The sequence below is a fragment of the Camelus ferus genome, chromosome X, assembly GCF_009834535.1.
Source record: "Camelus ferus isolate YT-003-E chromosome X, BCGSAC_Cfer_1.0, whole genome shotgun sequence".
NCBI classification, from domain to species: domain Eukaryota; kingdom Metazoa; phylum Chordata; class Mammalia; order Artiodactyla; family Camelidae; genus Camelus; species Camelus ferus.
Genome location: NC_045732.1, coordinates 50,824,614 through 50,848,945, shown reverse-complemented (window position 1 = coordinate 50,848,945; position 24,332 = coordinate 50,824,614). Strand labels below are relative to the sequence as shown.

The 24,332-nt window shown below is 36.2% G+C and overlaps 1 protein-coding gene across 1 annotated transcript in view; it reads left to right on the top strand.

The window, feature by feature from the left end:
• The window catches only part of CYSLTR1 (cysteinyl leukotriene receptor 1), a gene marked incomplete at its 3' end in the record, with an annotated part of 32,743 nt that extends 8,417 nt beyond the window's left edge, over window positions 1–24,326 (top strand). The window contains exons 2-4 of the mRNA XM_032475413.1: window positions 14,067–14,225; window positions 20,427–20,512; window positions 23,667–24,326. Of these exons, the coding sequence (XP_032331304.1) occupies window positions 23,694–24,326 (633 nt within the window). The remainder of the gene's footprint in view (window positions 1–14,066; window positions 14,226–20,426; window positions 20,513–23,666) is intronic.
• Between the last annotated feature and the right edge of the window lie 6 nt (window positions 24,327–24,332).

Genomic DNA, 24,332 nt, shown 5'->3' with positions numbered 1-24,332 from the left:
TCTGTTTCTGTTTTGTATTTATGTATTTTCTTTTTTTAGATTCCACATATGAGTGATCTCATATGGTATTTTTCTTTCTCTTTCTGGCTTACTTCACTTAGAATGACATTCTCCAGGGACATCCATGTTGCTGCAAATGGCATTATGTTGTTGGTTTTTATGGCTGAATAGTATTCCATTGTGTAAATATACCACATCTTCTTTATCCAGTCATCTGTTGATGGACATTTAGGCTATTTCCAACACTTCACACATTTTAATCAAAATCTTTGGCTGGGAGTAGTCTTTTACTTAGAAGCAAAGAAGCTGTTTTCAAAAGTAAACAAATGGGTTGGTGGGTTCCATCTATAGCTTAAAAACAAAAAAACAAAACAAAAAAACTTGAATTCAGTGATTCTGCCTTCCGGTGGTCTGATTATTTTGAAATCTAGAAAGAGGATTTATCAGATGATTATTTAAAAGCAAATTTTAAAAATATATTTTAAAAAATAACTTAAAAAATAAAAACATTTTAAGTAAGCTTGACTTGAGACTGCATATATTAGTGAAATTCGTTTTTAGATAATTTTAAGTTTGTGATATCTATTGCAACAAGATCAAATTTATGATATCTATTAAATCATCCAAAAATATTTTCTGTTGCTGTTTTGCTATTAATTGTCCAATCAGAACTGAAAGCACTCTGTGTTTACACAGTAAATAAACAACCTTGAGTACTATATTTACATCCATCAACCCCATAACAAAAACTGCTCCCTAGGTCCTCACAATAGTTAAATAACTACATTAGCCAACCACTACCTGCAAATGAAATAAATCAGCCTGGGAGCCAGTGAACCCAAATAGAATGACAGGTTAAAGAAAGTTTGCAGATTGAGTCCCTTCTGAATCCAACATTTAGGTGTCTGCCTAGACTAGAATCATCAATTTCATTTTCTACTACATTTTCCCTACTACCCTTAATCAAACTTTTGTTGCTTTAGAAACTGTTTATCTGGGATAAAAGAAAAATTCTTCCATGGTACAGAAAATTATGAATTTCCCTTTGCAGTACTATTGGCTGATGATAAAGGATTAAAGGACAGCACCCATCTTTATGTTCATAGCCAGTCTTGTGGATTTGATGCCATGAAGGGTAGCTATCATAACATAATAACATATGCTCCCAAATAACATAGCTCTGCATGGACCTCTACTTTGATCTATTTTGCTATTTTTTCATGTTCTTATTAAAATACCTCAAATCTGTTGTAATTCAGTTAAACAAGTGTCAATTAAGCTCAATACAGTATGTAGCACAAAGCAAAGTAAGATGTATTCCCTGCCCTTGGGAACTTACAATGTTGATGGGGATACAAGACCTACAGAACATAAAAAGATGAGACAGTAAACCAATGTTATGTTTTTAAATGCAAAGAACTTTAGAAAAGAAAGATAACAGATAAAATGAGAGGCCCAGAAGAATATATAGGATATGGGACCATAATGAGCAAATTTTCTGTGCACATAGTAGGTGGTCAATATATGCTGTTTGAATTCAGTTCTAGTCACAGAAATGATTTCAGAAACATATGTGTCAATACTGAGTCTAATACTTGCACTGAGGAACCTGATCTGGCTAGAGTAAAGGGATTGAGCCAAAGTGTGAAAGAAAATAAATCTGGATAGAAATTGAAGGCCAGATTATTAGGCATTGAATTCCAGGCACTTTTTCTTTTATTGAGGTATAGTAGTTTACAATGTTGTGTCAATTTCTGGTGTGCAACACAATTCTTAGGTCATACATGAATATACATATATTCATTTTTATATTCTTTTTCACCATAAGCTACTATAAGATATTGAATATATTTCCCTGAGCTATACAGTATAAACATATTTATCTATTTTATATATACCAGTCAGTATCCGCAAATCTGAAACTCCCAGTTTATCCCTTCCCACCCCCCTCCCCCCAGCAACCACAAGTTTGTATTCTATGTCTCTTGAGTCTGTTTCTATTTTATATATAAGTTCATTTGTCTTTTTTTTTTTTTTTAGATTCCACATATGAGTGATATCATATGGTATTTTTCTTTCTCTTTCTGGCTTACTTTGCTTAGAATGACATTCTCCAGGCACATCCATGTTGCTGCAAATGGCATTATGTTGTTGGTTTTTATGGCTGAATAGTATTCCATTGTATAAATATACCACAGCTTCTTTATCCAGTCCTCTGTTGATGGACATTTAGGTTGTTTCCATGTCTTGGCTATTGTAAATAGTGCTGCTATGAACATTGGAGTGCATGTATCTTTTTGAATTAAGGTTCCCTCTGGATATATGCCCAGGAGTAGGATGACTGGGTCATATGGTAAGTCTGTTTTTAGTCTTTTAAGGAATCTCCATACTGTTTTCCACAATGGCTACAGCAAACTGCATTCCCACCAACAGCCCAGGCACTTTTTAATTGGAATTCATATTATCAAACTTTGAATAAGTGAGAACATGATGGAAAAACATTTTGAGTAGACCAATCCAGCAGAGTTTTATAAGCCCGACTACATTTGGAGAAAACTGGAGATGGAGAGACCACTTAAAGAGTAGAAGTTAATGAGGCTTTAGGCTAGTTTGGTGGTGGTGGAAATGGAATGAAGAGGAACTTAAGAGACATTTAAAAAGAGTGATAGATGGAAGTTGGTCGGTGATTAGATACAGGCAGCATAGGAAAGAGATAAGTCAGAGCTTTCTCTGAAATTTTGAACCTGTGGGATCTGGGCAGTGTGGTGACTACTATCCACAGAAATAGGTAATTTGGGGATGAACATGGGGAGGGGAGTGTAAGACATGATGAGTTCTGATTTTGACCTCCTGAGTTTGAGGAGATGGCAAAAATTCAAAGAAGTAATATCTAATGGATGGTTGGAAATAGTAGCCTTGAATGTGAGTGATGGTTAAAAGGTGGAGGATAAAGTTAAATCTGGGGAGTGTGATAGCCAAAATCATAAGAATTACTCAGCTTAGAAAAAGCAAATATAAGAGATGACCAAGAACTGAAACTTGTGCAGTGCCTACACTTTCAGCCAAGAGGAAGAAAAAGGTCCTGAGAAATAAGAGGCACAGAAATATAATTCTTCCCCTCAAAGATAAAAAAGGAGTATTGAGGGGAGGTATCAGGTTATTTATTTCTTTAAACCTCCCCTGCTCAGCAATAGCTAGCATGGTCCTTCATACACACCATGAGCACTTAATAAATATTAAATTATTCTAACATAAGCAAGCAGGGAGATTTTTTGCTTCAAGCTATCTTCCAGTTTGAACTCTGACATAAACTCTGCAACAGTGGCTGCTATAAACTACCTTGCTGCAGGGATTTCAGTAGGAAGGAAACTGGGCCTGGATAACTAAGAGTTCATATTGGCTTTGCATTTTAATCAGCTGCATGTTCTCCAGTAAGTTACTGAATGTCAGTATTTCTTGGTTTTATCATGTATAAAATGTAGTAATGAACTTATAGATATATTTTTTTCAGATCTTTTAAAATGGTAAATATGAAAGCAACTTGAAAATACAAACCACTATCCAAAAGCGTTTTGTTTAAAAGTCCATTCCAGGAGAACAAAATACATAACAAAATTGATTGCATGTGGAGAGAATAGGGCCAGTTACTTTCTGCCCCCATCACTACACTGTAGACCAGGGCCCTTACTCTAAGCATAAGCAATCTTATCCTACTCCAAAAACAGTCAGTAGGATCCAGCCATCTTGTTACCACTAACTCTACAATCTTTATGCAAACGTCAATATGAATTCTGAAAAGAATAAAATATTTAAGAGTAATATTTAAGAAGCACTTCTGTGAAAACACTATTCACCTTTTTCATTAGCTATTACTTCCATTAAGTCCATTGATTCCTAGGATTAAATGCTAAGGACCAAAATAAATTTTTACACTGAGTTCTGAATGTAACACAATATTCCACTATTCTGTTATTAACCACTTGTCCAACCACAGATTTAGTTAATACAAATCATGTTCCAGAATATATAGGTAAGTATAGTGCATATATCTCTCCATGAAATACAAAGACCTAAAGTCATTTTTATCCCTCACACCAGTTATTTGGGTTTCAGGCTGCATGGATTCTTAACATGGTATGAATTGAGAGTCAGTAAGAAACAGTTCTGCCAGTTCAATCAGGTGTGCGCAGACTCCTAGAAGACAGATTCATACTAATCAACCCTACAAAAAGAGATTCTTAAGTTAGAATGCCAATTTGTTGATTTGTATTGAAGAAATACAACTGCTAATAAGTCTGATAGACTCAGAGCAGGTAGTGGCACATCTTCATTCTTACAGAAAAAACAACAAAGTAAGTCATTTAATCTGATTAGATAAATTCAGACATCTTAAGTCCATTAATTCATGTTACAATAATGGTGCCAAAATATCATCACCTGACAATTACTTTTGCTTTTAATTGAGAATTCTTCATAGGTCAGTGAGAAGACCACTGTTAAAATATAAGTTGTGCACCACAAGCCTCTTCTATCCTACTTCCTATTTCTATCCCATCCCACTTCATCCCATCATGATCCTGCCTTTCTTTGTGCCCAACAAGGTTTTCTTCTGGATTTAGGGGGGAGTACATATGAGAGAAGGGAGAAAGAAAAACCTCTACATGTTTAGGAGAAGTTAGAGAGGAACCCTGGGGGAAACAGGAGAAATGAGACAAAACAGAAGAGTAAACAAAAACTCTTTAGCACTTAAACACGCAGTTGGTTTTCCTTTTGATGAATAAAATGCCATTATCTTATTTAGAGTGTTTGTGGAATCAATACATCCCAGATATTGAGTTCCTAGTTAAATGTAGCTGATAGAAAAGGAAAAGGAGCTGGGCCTAGACTTCGAGCTCCCTGGCCCGTTCAGGCACTCTTTTACTTTTCATCAATCCCTTTTCCCTAAAAAGGAAAGAAAAGTCCAGTTTGGAATCATATTTTCAGATGCCTAACATAAAAGACTTGTCAAGATTTCTCATCTATTTCATGTTAACAGCTTTTGTTTTTACATAGGGTTGTCTTTTTGTTGTCATGGGTTCTACATAACAAGTGGAATTAAGTTAATAACAATACTCAAACATCTCTGACACACCTTATGTACTTATTCCAAAGTTCCTAGGAAGTTCAGGACTTAGAAGATATTAAAAGCTTCTTTTCATTCCAAATTGGCTACCCTTTGTGTTTAATCTGAAATTGAATTTTTTATGACAGAAGTCTTCAATAAATAGCAATCTCCTGAAGAACAATTATCTTGCTTCCATGATCCAAGCATCTAAATACCAAGAAGTTAGGGGCAGGCCCTCAGAGTCAGCTGTGAGGAGTGGCCTCAGAATTTAGAGGGATTCCAAGTAGCTAATAATTAGGTAGATATTTATACAGGTATCCTTTGAAGACAGTCAGCTTTCTAGTTAGTGCTTTACAAAAAGTTCAAAGGTGTGTAAGCTGTCTATAACAGATTTCTACCACCTAGGCTAAGAGTGGAACTGTCCTCCCACTGTAACCTCTCACCATACACACTTATGCACTCTTCAAGATCTCTGTTCCCATTTTGTGACTTGAATTTCTCTTCAGGTCTGTTCTTATGCACCATTTTATTCTGATTACACAGGATAAAACATTGTGTCACAATACTATGCAAGGAGGCACACAGTGACATTAACTTCGAATGCCAGAGCCTTAATTTCCTTTTGGATTTGGCAGTGTCCTGTGTTTGGAATTCAACTGCTTGACAACAGAGTGGCCCAATTTGATGGGTGTGATGTTCTCCCCTTAAGGATGAATAAGCTACTGGAGAAGATACGTCCCTAGAGCTGTCAGCATTACAATATCAACTTCCCAGTAGTTTCTAATACTAGTCAGAATGCTGCTAAGCATATCTCTAGAAATGCCAAGTAACAAAACTACTTATTGTGATAATAAGGCTACAGTGATGACAGGAGGGTCTTTCTGCTCTCCTCCCCAAGATCTTTTATTACCATGGAGGAAAGCCACTGGGATCATTAGCACAAAACTGGTCATTTATAGATTAAAACCCCATGGTGGATGTGTAGCTTTGCTCCAATCAATAACCAATAACTCAGTAAACATTCATTGCATATTTTTCTATGTGCAAAATATTAAGACAGGTTAGACTTTGGGTTCATTGAGCTTAAGGGGAAGTAAGCTCAAAATTCCTTTCTCCTGCCCTAGGGGAATTCACAATCTACCTAAGGAGACAACATTCCTACATGTTAAAAGATACAATACAAGGTAGTAGAATACTGATTGGCATATTATTGTACAATAAACATAATACAAGTTCAAAGAAGAGAGATATGAGTGTAGGATAAGGTGGTCAAAGTAGGTGTCAGGAAGAGAAAACTGGGCTCAGCCTAATATGGGTAGGAAAGTAAATAAAAATTTACTTTTGGTCAGTGCATTACAGTTTATAAAATACTCATCTGCTGATCCTACTATCCATTCTACAAACACCAGATGTATCAAAAGATGAATAAAACATTGTCCCAGTTAATTAACTCGATGAGGGGAATCCCTTCACAATGTATATATATATCAAACAATCACATTGTACACTTAAGTATCTTACAATTTTATATGTCAATTTACTTCAATAAAGTGGAAGGGGGAAGCCTTGTCTGTCACCTCCTTGAACTCAGCTTTATAAGGATGAGTAGCACAACAAACTTTTTTCATTTGACAATAATAAGATACATGGAGAACAGGAAAGAGGGCATTGGGGAGTTGACCAAATAAAAGAATGGCACCACTGAGCTGCACCCTTGTGAAAACTAAGTTTCCTGCATCTTACCATTACTCAGCAGAAGTGGAGGAAGTATCTGCCTTAGAAGCCTGAGCCCTGAGTCCTCCACTTCCCCTTCTGCCATTGGTCCTTCCCTCATCACCCCACCCTTGCTGGCAGTCCTCCAACATATGCAGACCATCCGGTGCATGCTAGCATTTACTGGAAAGGTAAAGGATGTTTTGGGGAGGCAAACAACTTAATAGAACCATAAAACTACATTCAAATACTGATTTAATCTTTCAGTCTCTCTTGTTGGCTGAATTTAAAACACCAATCATCAGCGTAACTCAGACCTTATATATCCTTCGGTCTTTGGATTCTCAGCAGTCTATGACCTAGGCCACTTTGAACTCTCCTACAGCCCCACCAGACTAATTTTGCTTTTTTTTTTTAATTTTAAGCTCAGCTTCCTGTTCCTTCCTAAATGTGTTGATACAACTGCCCCATTCCCTTTCCTTTCTTCTCCAATAATTTGTAAAATGTTCATCCATGAGTTGTGATCCTCTACAATCTTTTATTTTTCAGGTTTCTTTTTAATAGACTCTACCATTCTAGGGATGTACACATTTCACTTCCACTTTACATCATTATCTAGATTCCTGCAAAATAGCCCATTGTGTTTCCACACCAAAAACATGAACCTCCCCTCTACTTCTGACACCCACTCTGGGGAGCTAAGTTACTCAAAAGCACGTAAACCACACAGTTACTCTTCCAATGTTTGCTCAATTAGGAGAGGAAGAGAGCAAAAATAAAGCAGACTCACTGCCTTAATGGGCTTACTGTCTAAATGAGTAGGCAAAAAGATTAATTAAAGCACTGTAATAAATAAGATAATAAAACCATGAACAAAGGGGCATTTGTAGAAAATGATCACTTCAATTTAATCTTGAAGTATAAGTAGAAATTTGCCAAGTTCACCTCTTTGACCATGTAAGGGTGAAAGAAGATGCGTAGTTCAAGCATTCTCAAGTAGCCAAGGTATGATGAGATAAGGATCCTGAACTACGTTGGTGGAAGAGGGAGGATCAGAAGATACTGCAAAATAAGAAACAACAGAGCTTGGAGTTTACATGTGAGGGATGAGGTCAGGGTGTGGTGGGGTCAAATATGACTGCCAGATTCTGTGCTTGAGTGACTGGAAGACTATTAGGTCAATGGGGAAAAAAAAACAGAAAAATCAGTTGGAGAATTTGATTTGGAAGGGAAGATGATATATTTGTCCTTAAGCATGTTGAAATTGAGGGAAATGTATGCAATCCAAAAGGAGCAACCTAATAGGCAGATGAAAATGAGGGACTAAAGTGCAGGTATGTAGTTTGTGGCAGAGACAGAGATTTGAGTCACCCACATAAAAGTCATTTTTTTAAGCCATGGAAGTTGGTAGATTCTCCAACAGAGAGAGAAAAGCAAAGTACGAAATACCAAACTTTTGCGTTTCACAGATCTTTAATGCACTGATAACCTGAATTGACTATCTGAAATATCTGTTATTAATGAATGGGGACAAAAAGGAAGAGTGGGTATTGGGTCAGCAATGTGGTAGCAGGACTGGACTTTCAGTTGAAATGAGTGGGTTCTAGTCCCAGTCCTGTCACTAGCTATGTGCCCTTGAGCAAGTCATCAGTCTATCAGACCAGGATCTCAAAGATCACTTCTTGTTCAAAACTGGCACCTATCCTTGGAATAACAAAGAGCATGTTCTACTGACATGGGTGAATAATATAATTTTCTTTAAAAAAAGAATAGCATAGAATATCATTAACCATTTATTATGTTCCTGCTATGTATGCAAAGTACTATGCTAACCACTACTGAAGAAAAATGGGGAAGTATAAAGCGAAGTAAAAAAAAAAGTAAACATGAAGATATAATCCCTGCTTTCAAGGAACTTGCAATCTAGTTGAACCTACTGGCCTCGCTTTCAGCTGATCCACAGTAAATCACAATTCAGCTGTCAGACTTGCATCACTTTAGTTGGATGAGAAATAAGCAGCTTAAATTTAGCTCTCATGGAAAGTTGTACCTATTAATTTTTTGCTTTGGTAAAATGTTCTGAAAAAAAACAGTTACTTTTTCAAGACTTACACCAAAGCAAAAACAAGTAAGTAATATAATAAATAAACAATAAATCTAATGTGCCTCACCTCAATGAAGCAATTTTGAAATGAATTAGTCTGATTCAACACATTTGTGGGGTACCAAGTATAATGCTCCTTGCTAAGTTCTACAGAGACTATTCATATTAATTAGATCTGGATTTTGTCCCCCCAAAAAAGTCTGTAAATTAGCAGTACAGATTAGGCAAACACAGAAATTACTAACAAAAAGTAAAAAGAGGTAGAAACACAATTCAATTCTGTATTTGAACCATGGACCTCTGTGGTCAACTGCTTTCCAAAGTTCTAATATCCTGAGAACACCTTGTACTTCCCCTCTCCTAATTCTTCCTTCCACATCTAACCTTTCTACTAACACTTTCCTCGCTGTGCCCTCTGTAACCTCCTTTCCATTATAAGTAAGCTCTCCTACATCCTAAACTTCTTTAAATAATTCTCCCACCACATCCTTGCCTTAAGCAAAACTTGGCCCTGGCCATCAAAAATAAGTTGTTTATTTTTCTACACACCATGTACTATGAGACCTAGAGAGTCTCCTGGCTCCCTTGTGCCAGTTAAAACCATTATTACTCTTCTACCACAATGCAAAAAGCCATTCATCTGTGCCACCCTCTAATCTTCCTTATGAATATCATCATCTATTGACCTCCTAGTTATTTTCCCTTTATTCGTTGAATATTTTGGCATTGGACTTGCAGTCTTTCTTTCTACCCCAAATCTTGCTGTCACCTTGGTAACTTCATCTTCTGTGTGAACAATCAACCCAATAAACTGACTTCAAATTTTCTTGACCACCTTATCTGAAAAAACGTCCATTTGTTAGAGCAGGCAGATAGCTAGATATAAGCAAAAAGGGACCCAGGCCAAATGGCAAGAATTGGGCAAAAAGAAGGGGCACTGGCTAAATGAAGGAAACCATACATCATGCAGACAACAGGGTTCCTTAGGCAGACAGAGAAAAGCAGGAACCTTGGGACTGGTAAGATATCACACATTTTGGGTGACAAGTGTCCTGGAGGCCGACATACAAAGGTGAGAAAAGGCAGAAATCCCCAGTGTCCGAATGTAACCTTTGCTCATTATGCCCTCATTTCAATAAAATTAGCCTTGCAGATAAGAAGCACCCATCATGCACCGACACTATGACACTTTCAATCCAGAATAAATAAGGACAAATGTCCCTCCTCCCGTTGGGAAGGTGGGGTTCAGATGAAAATCAGGGAATAAGATCCCAAACCCTTCCTTCCCCAGTGAATATCCCATCCATTCATTTCTGCAGCCTACAACTTGCCAAAGATAGGGCACCTGCTCAACTGAGCCTGCCCACTCTCCCCTTGAAAGGGTACTATCTATCCTTTAATAAATCTTCACTTTGCTTTCTTGACATCCATGTCTCATCTCTGAATTCTTTCTGCAATGGGACAAGAACCTAATCGCTAGCAACATATTCACATTTCACCTTTCCATGGCCGCACTTGGGGCCTTATTTATCATCACACAACTGAAATCTTAAACTCCAGTGTACCACACTATGACCACAAGCTCCTAGACTTTTATTTCTCTCACTCCCTTATTGCCACTACACCAGTCTTTAAATCTCAGTTAATCTTCCCATCCCTTGGTTCCTCCTTTTCTTCCCAATCTGTTAAACTTCTCTGTGGTTTCACTTTAAACCATTCTTTTTGTCGAATTTTCAACTTTCTTACCACTTCCATAACATTTTCCCTGTGATCCCCAACTTGATATCAATTTAAGCATTTGTATTTTTCTCTCTTACACCCAGGCTGTTGAACACTCCTGGAATAATTTGCACAATTGTACAGACTGGGCCATTAAAAATCCACACTCTCCAACCTCAATTAGGCCTTCAGTCCCTTCTTGGTCATATTTCCCTCCCAATCCCCAGAGCCACCATTCAAACCTTCACCAATTTTCAGAAGACCTGAATCCAAGTTCAGCCCTATTTCTCTCAACAAGCAATATTGTCTCTTATTTCACCAAGAAAGTCTGGCTTCTCAGGGATAAGCAACCTCTATCTTTGCTGCTTCACTTCCTCTTTCCCTTACATGTCAGTATTTTTTCTTCTTGTGCAATCTCTAGTAGCTCCCCATTCCCTAGAGGATAAAGTGAAATTCTCTAAAACAGTAAACAAGACCTATTGTGATCTGGTTTCTGCATTTCTTTCCAACTTATTTTCTCATGTTTAAACCTCATAGTCCAATCATATACAGATACATACACCTAAACACACACAGGTGCACACACATACACCCTTCATCTTCTATTTTATCCCTTTCATGCCATTAGCTGTTTCCTAAACATGTCAGACTATTTCACACCTCCAAATTTTTGCTCATTCTATTTTCTACCCCTGCCTAGAATGCTCTTCTCCACCTGTCATGCCCTTCTATCTTTTGTGAAGCCTTTACTAACATACAGATATCACTTACTATTCCCATTCTCTGTGTTCTTTATATACTTCTATTGCAGCACCTGTAATGGTGCAGTGAATTAATTTGTTGACATGTCTATGTATTATTCTAGTAGAGTATAAGCCTTCATTGGCAGGCAGGGTTTGTGTCTTACTTTCCAAAGAACCTAGCACAGAATTGGCACATAGTAAGTAGCTAGTATATCCCTTTTAATATAATGAACATACAACAGTAATACAGAGATCAGGAAAGATTTTTTTATGGAAGACGTGATATAAGAGATGGTCTTAAAGATGGTTAGAATTGCATCTAACAGCAATGAGAAAAAATGGCATGTCAAATGGCAAAATTGCCTGAGCAAAGGAAAACAGACCAAATAAAGGATGGAGCTGGTCATAAGGCCACATTTATATTATGTTTATATTATATTATATTATATTATATTATATTATATTATATTATATTATATTATATTATATAGCATGTGTATATAGTAAACCATGTCAACTGAGTCTATAAAATTAAGGTAGAATATTATTATGGCCTTGAATGGTGCTTCATGCCTAATCAGTCATCAGAGACTTTTGAAAGGGAAGTGATGTGATTAGAACTGTGCTTTAAGATTAATAATTTGGTATAAGTGACAAAGACAGAGTGAACAGAAGAGAAACAAGAAAATTAAAAAGAAGTTGTAATTTCTAATAATCAGTAAACAGTTCTATATTATAACCAAAGAGAGAGCAAAGAAATGGGTCACTCCTTGGCTTTTGTGTAGTCCTCTGCAAAACAGTTTGTTCAAGTGCCATGATTTGTACCAGTATATGAGTTTATCTCATGTCAGCATTTAATAATAGGTCTTGCGGAATCTGAAACTTAATAGTGTGATATAGTGAAAATAGCACTAGACTGTGAGTCAGGCATCCTGGCTCTGTCACTAATTCTGTGTGTTACTTTCAGTAATCATTTTATCTTTCTGGGTCACGAAGGGAGTGGGATTGGATAAGATGTTTTCTAAGTGCTCTTCCAACTCTAACATTCTATAAAAATAGGTCATTCAATTCCAAACAGAGATTTTATAGCCAATACTGGAAGCTTCCTTAAGGAGTAAATCTGTTTAAGAATTGCTTTCAGTATCTTGACATGTACTTCCTTTTTGTTGACTTTTTCACAGTGACCTGGTTCACATCATGAAAGCCTGAACATCAAGACACTGCTAAGTTACTCTTTGCCCTGCCATTTTTTGTTGTTGTCATACAGAGTGCCAAGGTAGCATTGGTAGAATTTTTTAAATAATTGAATATACCATAAAGAAGCAAATTTGACATTGTGTTACCAGATTTACAGTGACAGAAGGGACTCTGAGAAGTAATTTAGTACAGTTTAGTAGGATGAAATTTATACTTTCTCCTGTAAGCAATCAGAAGACTCTAAGGAGGGAGAAGGTATGATCAATGTGGTAGTCACTCAGGATTACCTCCTCAGTGCTGATTTATGAACAAGTTGAAGCTTACTTTCCACACTTAATTCTTTTCTTTTCCTTTCTTTTCTTTCCTTTCCTTTCCTTTCCTTTCCTTTCCTTTCCTTTCCTTTCTTTCTTCCCTCCCTCCTTCCCTTCTTTCTTCCTAGCTTTACTTGGGACAAAACTGTTCCTGACTGGTGTTTAACAAACTACACAAACTTACTGGATGTTCACTGTAGTTACATCTCCCAACTCATTTAATTTTTTTAAATTATTCAGAATTCTAACCCCATCTCACTAGTTGGTAGCAACTGTGTAAAATAATGATGCCTTCTTCAATCACATCATGTGCCTTTAAGAGCTTCCTTCAACACTGCAAAGCCTTGCCTTTATCTGGAAACCTTCAGTTGTATTCCCAGATTTTGCTATAATTTAGCCAGGAGACATAACCTGGACTCAAAGATTTCTGACAATCCTTTTCTGTTAAGTATTTATATGCAAACTATACTGCTTCACTCCTACCTTGTCAGAAAAAAAGTCTGAAATGAAATGAACATCTACTTGAAGAACTTTAACCAATAATTGTTGCATTCCTATATATAAGTCCACACTTCTATAGCTACCACTCTTTCAGATTATTGTAGCTTGGCTTTGAACCACATTTTCCTACCTAGAAAATTCCTCCTAGACATTTCTTCTTGGTAGTCAAGATTCTTACCCACTGGTGTACAAGCCCTGTATAATTTCCTCCCCTTGAGTATGGATGAGACCTGTGAAAATGAAGAGATTTTGTTCCCGTGTTAGAGTACTAATCAGTTCATTTTCAGTTAACCAAAATGGAGGTTATCATTGGTGTGACTACTTAATCAGATGAGCCCTTTAAAAAAAGATTGAGAAGTCAAAAATTTGAAGAGATTTCTTTCCTAAAGTCCTGGAAGAAAGCAAACAGCTGTGTTGTGAGAGCAGTGGAGCAGGTGTCAAGGGCCTAATAATGACCTCCGAGAGCTGAGAGTGGCTCCTCCAGCTGCTGGACATGCCTGGCTTCCCAGGTTCCCTGTAGAGCTAAAAAAAATTTTCCCAGGTCACAGAGCTTTTTCCACAATTGGATAAAATTTTTTTCCTAAAATAAGTCCCATACGTTACAATTTTTAAAAGAAAAGAAAAAACAAGCCTTCAATCATACACTAACAAGGAATGAATTCTGCCAACAACAGGTGATCTTGTAAGAGGATCTCTGACCTCAGATGAGGTCTCAATTCTGGCTGACAACTTGATTGCAGCCCTGTGAGACCCTAAGCAGCGGACCCAGCGAACTTGTACCTGAACTTCTGGCCCACAGAAACTATAAGGAAACAAGTGGATGTTGTTTTCAGGTTTGTGGTAATTTGTTACACAGCAATTGAAAAATAATATATCTTCTGTCATCCTTTTTCTCTTTTTATTGATGATGACTGTTTAAATGGAGACCAAAAAGTCTGATTAAAAGTTTCATTTTGGTTCTAAAGTCTACACTGTATTGAAAATGGTTTCTCCAAGGTCACCACTGGCCTCCTAATTAACAAATTCAATTGCCATTTGATGAACTTCATTCTCTTTGGTCTTTTGGAAGCATTTGAAATAAATGACCACATTCTTCCTTAAAACTGCTCTTTTGACTTGTACAATACTAACATTTTTGTTTTCTTCTTGTCTCTCTTTGATACTCTTTTGCTGTCTCCTTTTCTTTACTATCTTCATTTTACAGATAAGAAAACTGAGTATTAGTGAGATTAAGTAACTTGACCAAGTTCACATAGTAAGTGGAGAAACCAAGTTTCAAACTCAGATCTACCTTGGCTCAAAAGTCATTATGTTTTTGCTACTATATTCACGTTGACGTTGTCTCAGCAGAAAATTATCTTAGTTTTCTCCTTTTTCTAAAGAGGTGTGTCTTTGTAAACTAAAAATCTTCATTTATAAAACATAGAACTTGCTATAAATGCCATGATATAGAATAAAACAAAAATTAATCTCAAAGGGAAATACAGGGATGATGGGTCCAACAAGGAAGGCATAGTTATTTGGCTTCATCCTTCACAAAATCCTTTCATTCCCATACAAGGTGATTTTTAAGGCTTTTCTCTGTAACCACACAGTAAGTGGTGCCTGGCCAGCAATCCCTTAGTCTACATAGTTCTCTAAGATTGAAAATTCCAATAGCTTTCAAGAATTATGAGCAAGGAAAGAGCTCAGGCAATTACAAATCATTAGAAACAAGCTCTCTTTCTCTTTGCAAACTATTACAGAAGCAATTTGACTTAACATACTATATGTCCTCTGCAACTTACATACTTCTCATTCCTATTTTTAAAATTTAAACAGGATTTTCTATTTGGGCATTTTTTTTCAAATTTTAAACTTCAAAATAACTAAAGTTTATAACCTCACTGTGGAATTTGGGGTATTTTAAACAACTGTAGTCCTCTTACTTTCTCAAAACGTGAACTGAAGAGATTTTCTGCCACTCCCTCGACACCACAACCCCTGTCTACCTTTCAAAAAACTATATTTTTAAACCAATAAACTGACCTTAAAGTAAATTATGTTCTTTTTCCTCTAATTTCAAATTTTTCCATTAAATTCCTGTATTTTTGGAAAACAAAATAGGCTCAGTGTAAATTTTCACCTATCTCCTTGCTCCTTATAGAAAGTATCTTTCTCCCCCAATGTAAACTATTTTGGGCCCTTAATAACCTAAGTTATTAAGTGAGTCTTTTTTCCCAAGTAAAAAGATTTGTAATTTTACTTCAACAAAGTGTAATCAGTAATGTAAAGTCCCCAAATTTAGATTAACACAGCTGCTTTCTTTGTATATTTTTGGAAAATTTCTCACATTCTTCTTGAAAGCAAATTCCAGAATTAAGATGATCTCCTAAAATCATTTTAGAGTTCAAATGCCAGAAAGTAAACAAACTCCCACTTCTCTCATGGCTTATCAAAGTTGGCCCTGGCATTGCCCCTGATTAGGGTTGTTGAAGACATCAAGTATACTTGACTACTTTCCAAAACATCACTTATAAAGAAACAAAAATGTTTATAGTTTGTTTATATTGGATAAATAACAAGGTCAAAATAGATGTTTCATTGCTCAAAAGATCCAAGTAGAGTAGGGCTTGAGGTTGGTTTGAGGGAAAGGATTGGGTAGAAACCATGAATATTTGTAAATGATGACAGGATAACATAAAAAGAATTTAAACTTTGGTACTATAAGTTGTGGCCTCAGGACTAAAGCACTGATCAGAAGAGCAAGGATATTAGCCTACTTTGGTGAGTCACTATATGATACTAAAGGGATATGTCTGTCAAGACTATCAGAATTTTAAACTAGCATGTCAGGGTAAACTTGTCCCTGAACCAAGTTTTCCCAAAAGTCACTATTTCAATAATTAAGCTGTCCCTTTCATTCTACAGAGTATCTTAGTTTGAGATAACTGCACATCCAAAAATATGCCTCAGATTATTTCAAGTCTCTCCTTCTGAGAGACCTAAACTCTCCTTAGTACTTAGTTTCATCTTTATCAAGGTTTCTTCTTTCTCCAGGTAACAATAGTTCTTTGACCTCTTCCATTATCACCTTTCTCTCAAGACAAAAGTTTGGATGGAAGGCTAGTACTAGATGGTGGAGGTAGTTGCCTGAAATATAAGGTTGGGATTTGATTATAGTCATTTATAAGCTCTTGAGCAACAAAAAGACAGGGTAAAAGCAAGGCTTAAGAATGACTAGTCTAGCAGTGGTGAAAGAGCTTGAAATTAAGAGGGCATGAAAGGAACTACAAATAGTTCAGCATGGCTAATATACAAGATGAATGTGAAAAGTAGGAGTTTACTATCTATGTCTGATGTAATGAGAGCTAGAACCAAAGAAGCAGCAGTAGGAATGAAGATAAATGAAGAGGAAAAAGATCAAGACTTGATTTCACACTGTATAAATGCTAGCTGGAACTGGAGCAAAATTAAGAAGTCATATCCCTCCTCCCTTCACCCCTAGCTTCCCAAATCTGCACTGTTTTTCCCATCTGTAATTTTAACTTCAATGTCTTCAGGTCTCAGATTTCCATTGCCTTCCTCTCTTTTCCTTTTGCCCTATTAGCTTTAGCAAAACCCTCCCAGACTCCTTCTATTTAACTGAGACAGCAGGGCCTGATAAATTTGTCATTTTAACAGAAATCAAAACCTGTGAGAAATTCTGCAGAGTAGATTTCAGGCATCAGCTAACATATGGATGGATGAATTGCTCGTTCTAGAACCCTAAAGCCATATGATCAAGCAGGATAGGCATCTCATACAAGAGATGATAAAAAAAAAGAAACCAACAAAGATAATTTTAGGATTTTCTCTCTTAGAAGATCTAAGGAATGGTAATCATACTGCCAGAATCAGAGATATTACTTCTGAAACAAAAGGGGTACTGCCTGGGAGAAAGACCTATGAGCCTTAGAATATGGTACAGCTTTACGTCACAAAATTAACACTTCATCTAGAAATCACTGTCAAAGCTAGAACTACTATGTTGCCTTTAGAGGGCCTGACCAAGCCTGTATCCTGAGCACAGCTGATATATTCAAAGAGGAATAAAGTGAGTCTTTCAGATGTTCACCCGAGAGAAACTCAGGGAACAGCTAGTTGTCTTAAATCAAGTTCACAACTTATGTCTGTTTTCCTCTTTACTGAAGCCATAGATCTCTTTTCCTATTTGCTCTTTTTTTTTCCCTAAGATCAAAAATTGCTTAAGGGAGGGAGGAAACGTACTCTGATCTTCATAGATTTACAGAATGGCAAACTGGAAGGGAATTCAGAAATCGTATACTACAACCCTATTGAATTGCAGATAAGTGAAGATATCACAGAGAAAAAGTGATTTACTCAAGATCACACAATTAATCATCCACCAGAGCTTGAGGAATGATTCAAGTCTTGTACCTACCAGTCCTACAAAATTTCTACCATGCCCATTGTCTTTCTCCATGCAAGATTCCCTCTGATTACGATAAGACATTAACAAAATGATATAGAAAATTAATATTCAAATCAACCAATATTTAAAAGACAGTGTACTATGTACAGCATGAAATACAAAAAGAATAAGACTTGGTTATTGCCCTTTAAATCTAGTGGGACTGTTGTGGGAAGAATGGGGAAGTTTAAATTGAATAACTACAAGGATGAGTATGACATGAAACAATAAATGAAAATTACCAAGGAAAGCACAAACAAAATAATGTAGGACTTCAAAGTAGAGAAATATTAAATTGAATTGAGAGGATCAGGAATGTCTTTTTGTTTGACTAGAAACAAAAAAAAAGAGGCATTATTATCTTCATTTAATAGAAGACACTAGCCTGGGGACTACCTGGGGACTCTTGTAGATCACCAGCTCTACCTGGATGACACTTAGAAGGCACAACAGTATATAAGTCATTCTCATTCATAGGTGGTTTTATTGCAGCAACAATAAAGAGTATGTTATATGAATTGAGACCTTATATTCTTAGATCATCTCTGAGGTCTCTTACTTACTTGTTCACTGGAGCTTGACCAGATTACAGACTCAGTGGAGACTAAAGGCTAATGACAAAACAGTAGATAGATGGTGATGATGATGATAGATAGCTAGAGAGAGAGACAGAAACAGAGATAGATAGATAGATAGATAGATAGATAGATAGATAGATAGATAGATAGACAGACAGACAGACAGACAGACATGGACTTAAGATGAGCCAAATAAAAGATCTGAGTAACTCCTGAATTAAATAATTGAACTCAAAAGCCATATATCCACACTCTTACTCTATTGCTTCAACTTCACTCACCTAATCACCCAAATAATAATGGTAAAATCCAATTTTGGCAGAAGCTGTTGTCAGAGACAAGAGTTCTTAAGTAAACTGAAAAGAGGTGCAAGGAGTAAAAGTATTGAATGTCTGCTATAGGCAAAGCTCAAAATTTCTAAAGGAGCCACAGAAGACATCTCAGAATCCCAGATTTGAGGAAACATTACATTGTTGCCCAGACAATGTGACTTTTACTCAACTATGCATATACAGGGTGGGCTAAATTGTAATTATGCAGCTACCATGGAAAAGGATAACTAGTACTTAGCCTGGTAATACTACAGTTCTCATAGATAGGTATTAAAAATTCAGAAACTTTCTCTTTCCACACAGGGGGGAAATATAAGCTTTGTCTAAACAAAATTGTGACAGAGCCAAAGTTAATTTTCACCATAAATAAGATGACTAGAATCATAATTTCAAGATTAGAAAAGATATTCTTCATTCAATATTTAGTCAGTAATTTTTGTTGATTACAGAGACCTAGGACAAACGAAACCCCAAGAAAGTTTTATGTCTGTGTAACAAAATATAAAAGCCAGCTCTGTCTGAGTAATTCCCCATCTGCAACCCATACTTCACTCAGGCTGCTAGTAGTATCTTACTTATGTCAACTCCTTACCTGGAGAAGGAGGGAAAATTCAGAGAGGGAGAAGAAACTGGAGAAGATCTAAAAAATGATTACCTGAGTAGAGGGTAGACTCAAACAGTAATATCATAGCTGTAGATTCAGGTTCCTACTTTTAAAACTTGTCTGTGTTTTATATTTTTGCATTTTCTTTACTTTCCTTTTGATTTCCTTTTTTTTTTTTTTTTCAGTAGAGTGCCTTTAGAAAGTCCCAGTCTATTTATACTTGATAAGAATAAACTGAGGGGAGGTGTTTATTTTGTTGGCATTTGACTACAAATAAATAAAAAGTGGTCAGCCTCTGGGGTCCTTGCAGACAGGGGGATGAAAGTTGCCATAAGGCAACACAAATTTAGAAGACAAATATTCAGGTTGCTACTGTATCAGGAAAGCCCCTCTTTGCTAATTTCCTGGAGGTTTGTTATACTTTATTAGATTTTCCAACATGGTTTAATTGAAGAGACATACACTCATGAAAAGTTAACTATACAAACTATAAAACAATTGCTCTCTGAAGGTATATAATATATGCCAAATTAGTGATAGAAATAATTACTATTATGAGTTTTTAGGGAAAAGAGTCCAAAGTCCTCTAAGTCATACTTCCTCCAAGGAAAACTATGTCTAGGTCATCCCAAACAGATGTACTTGATATTTTTAATGTTCTAACACCTCTTCCTAGAAAACTAGATCCTTGGATATGAAGTTCCAAGTAATTTCCCCTTTGAACTTTATGAAAAAAAACTGTTTAGAGTTGAAAATATCATGGTTTCAAAGAGAGAAGAAAGATTTTGTAATACTGTGCTCATCTTCAGATACAGAAGCTCCATGCACACAGTAGCAAACAGGTGTGATCATTCCTGGTCTCTAATCCACATTTTCCCCTGGCGATGTAAAAATGAATGGAGAGGAAAGAAGGAGGCATGGAATCCAATAACTAGCTCTAAATTTGTCAGTTAAGTTTTGATGTCCCATCACACACCCTAGATCTATGCTTAAGGCTGCTAATCTCCCATGACCTTTCTGGACTGCTTCCAAGATTGTTAACTTCTTTTTCAATTTTATGATTTCAGCTTAGGCTTCATCTGTTATTACAACATAAGAAGCACTGACCACTAACCAGGAACACTTGATAAGGGTACTGCAGGGCCAGAAAGAGGTATGGCTCCATTTTCTAAATGAATCTTGTTTTTTCAACTAACTAGTTATCTTAACAAAGTAATTTCCTTCATTATCTACAATAAATACTAATTACATTTATGTTTATTACTTATTTATATTAATCAGTTAGTAACCCATTAGTTTTGTGCTAAGATAGCTCTTGCCATACTGTATTGTAATCTCTTCACATTTCTGAGCCATCACTCTTCTCCCTCACCATTCTATGAGCTGCTTGAAAGCAGAGATGGGTTCCTAGGAATCTCTATATTCATACAGTGTGGGTCTCAATCTTTGGAGATCACAGTAAATTTTACTAAAATGAATTAAATGTTGTTTAAGATAAGCAAAGCCATCATCTGTGAAATGAGTGGTTTGAACTAAATGATTAACTACCTCTCTATGATTCATTACTTGCTTGAAAGTTTCACAGTCTTCCCTTTGGGCCTAGTATAAGTAATTGACTTGACTTAGTTATAAATAAACAATTTAATCTAAATATCAAAATTATTAAGAAAGCTTATTTTGGGCTGCAATGACTGAGAAATTTATTAATGGGACTAGAGAACATCTATTTCTTTGTTTTTTATTAATTTATTTATCAGAGTTATTTGGCATCTATCATTTAAAGATCTGGAAAATTCAAATTTATTTATAATGTTTAACAGATGAGTAAAATCAGCAAATGATTAATATGTGTCAAGATATGGATGTTTTTTAATCTTATAGTCAGTCTAATGATTTAGTCCCTTTATTAATACTTTAGGAAGCAACTTAACAAAGCCACTTTAGGCTCTAAGACTGGGAAAGTTTTAAATTATGTTGGGGTGAAAAGATAACTTTAAGTGGTTTTGAATGATAAATAATACTTTCAAATGATAAACTTGTTCCATCATTCATTTACTTATTCACTCAATTAACATTTATGAGTACTTACAGGCAAGGTACATATGTGTTAGCCCTTTGTGAGATGCCTTTATATATCAACCAGATAGTCTATGAAGGAACATAACATACATATATCATAGCTCTAAAAGGTTGGCTTAAAGTTCCAAAGAAGGGATAAAGATAGAAATCACTTTGGAAGGAAGCTGAGGGAAGTCTTGGTCAATAAAGTGTAATTTGAGCTGAAAGATGGGTAATTTTTGCATACAAATAGATGGAGGAAAGGGCATTTCAGAAAGAAGAAATATCATGAAAACAGACAGGCAGGTGGGAAAACATGTAATGCATGTCCCTAGCATAGTAAAATAGTTGTTTCATTGAACTATAGGGTGTACAAAGGGGAGAAGTGAGAGAAAAACTAGGAAAGTTCAGTTGGAACCAGACTGTAGAAGGCCTTAAATATCAGGCCAAGAAGTCTGGGTTTTATTCTGAAAGCTCTGTGGAACCCCTGAAGATTTTGAGAGCAAGGACATGACATAATTGGAAGCGACAATGTCCAGAAAATTATTCTGGATAGAGTATGCAGCAGGATATAGTGAGAGCTGATGGTGGCAAGAAGATATTAGTCTCTTAAAACAAAGGCTGTATCAGAAATCTCAACAGCACCATCTAGTGCCTCACAGGTTAACACTGTGAGGAAAACAGTACAGGGCTAGAGTACGTTTAGGCAGTTTCTCTTTACTTCACAATTGCATCTGAGTTCAGAAAACCAACGGTGAAAGAGGCAGGTAACTGGAAAGGAAACTGAGAAATAATGCAGAGGTTGGGAACAGTGAAATAATTTTTCTCATTGATCTTAGATATACACCCTCTGAATGATTCGTTTTCAATTTTTTACTGTATAACAACAGTTCTTAGTGGAAAATAATAACATTTTTAATAAAAGGAAAAAGTAGAACTAGCTGGAATGGACAAATGGATGAATGACACATCCTCACAGAAAATATAGTTGTTATCAGTAGTAAACCTGGAAGTTATAGTCCACCTATAACCACAGCTATAGCTATCCATATTTGTATCTCTGGTGCAGAGACCACATCAGTCCCTTCCACTGCTGGCAGTTCTTGAATGCTTAAGCAGTCTTCCCACCTTACAAACACCAACCTCTCTCTTGCCAAGGAGCAAGAGCTGTGTAAAAGGACAAAAAATGGGATTTCAACCAAAGATTATCCACTATATTATACATTGATAAGTTGTTCCCATCTTCTTAAAGAGTAAAAGAAAAGAATCTAGAGGAATACTAAAGAAATCACTACTTCCATACTATCTCATCCCCATCTCTCTCTGATCAGAGTTTGTTGGCCATCCTAATTGACTGCCCTCATAAAGCTGAACTAGGTTAGACCAATTTAACAACTTCTTACTATAAGAGAAATGACCATGTATTGTTGAACAATAAAGCTTTGAGTTTAAGTTTAGGAAGCAAGAACAAGGATGAACAGCGTCAACAATATCCTCACCCAGAAAGTATATCCCAACTAGTAATGCTGCTTCTTTCCTCAGAGCCTTAAGGTGCACATTTTAAATGTATTTCACCTTTTTTCTTATTAAAATAAATGTATGGCTTCTGAAGTTTCCCCAACCTTGGTGTTCTGTGGTTCTAAATAGAGTCTACCATGTTCTAGATTAAGATTCTCCCACAGGGAGTGAGTTCCACTGATAACAAATTTAATTATTTTCCCTAGGTATAAGCATCACCCAGCAGATGTTACCTAGCAAGCCTTCTCCTTGGGGAAACCAAGCATTTTCACCCAGATTTTATTCTCTAAAAGAATTCAATGCTCTTCTAATAAGATAAATAGGTAATAGACACAGATAGACTCATATTTATGAAACTACCATTTTTAAAGCTTTTCTCTAATTACAAAATAAACCCACTTAAAAGGAAGATTTACAGAAAAGTACTGGAGTAATATGACTTAAAATAAAGCAGAGCTGTTTTATCTAGGTCTTGAAGATTTAAAAGTCCATCAGGCAAACATGGGTGGAGAAGGAGAAAAAAAGAATTTTCTGGGTGTCCATAGGACCCAAACCCTTCTCCTGGGAGCAAAGTGCAGTTAAATCTCTCCTCATTGCCTGTCCCCCGACTCTCGCTTTCTGCAGTGGTCAAAAGATATACATAGTGATACCATAAAGTAAAATTATAGTACTTCCTATAATTTATTGGTCTAAAAAAATTGACAAGATTTATATATGTATATATATTGTAGGTACCAAGAAGACATTCCTAGAGAAACATGGATGGTGTCAGAAATCTGACAGTATCTTCTGCCAGTAATAACATATGCAATGATACTATTGACGACTTCCGCAATCAAGTGTATTCCACCTTGTACTCTATGATCTCCGTAGTGGGCTTCTTTGGCAACGGCTTTGTGCTCTACGTCCTCATAAAAACATATCATGAGAAGTCAGCCTATCAAGTATACATGATTAATTTAGCAGTTGCAGATCTACTGTGCGTGTGCACACTGCCTCTCCGTGTAGTTTATTATGTTCACAAAGGCATTTGGTTCTTTGGTGACTTTTTGTGCCGCCTCAGCACCTACGCTTTGTATGTCAACCTCTATTGTAGCATCTTCTTTATGACAGCCATGAGCTTTTTCCGGTGCATTGCGATTGTTTTCCCAGTCCAGAACATTAATTTGGTTACACAGAAAAAAGCCAGGTTTGTGTGTGTTGGTATTTGGATTTTTGTTATTTTGACTAGTTCACCATTTTTAATGTCCGCATCTTACATAGATGAGAAAAACAATACCAAGTGCTTTGAGCCTCCACAGGACAATCAAGCTAAAAATCATGTCTTGATCTTGCATTATGTGTCATTATTTTTTGGATTTATCATTCCTTTTGTTATCATAATTGTCTGTTACACA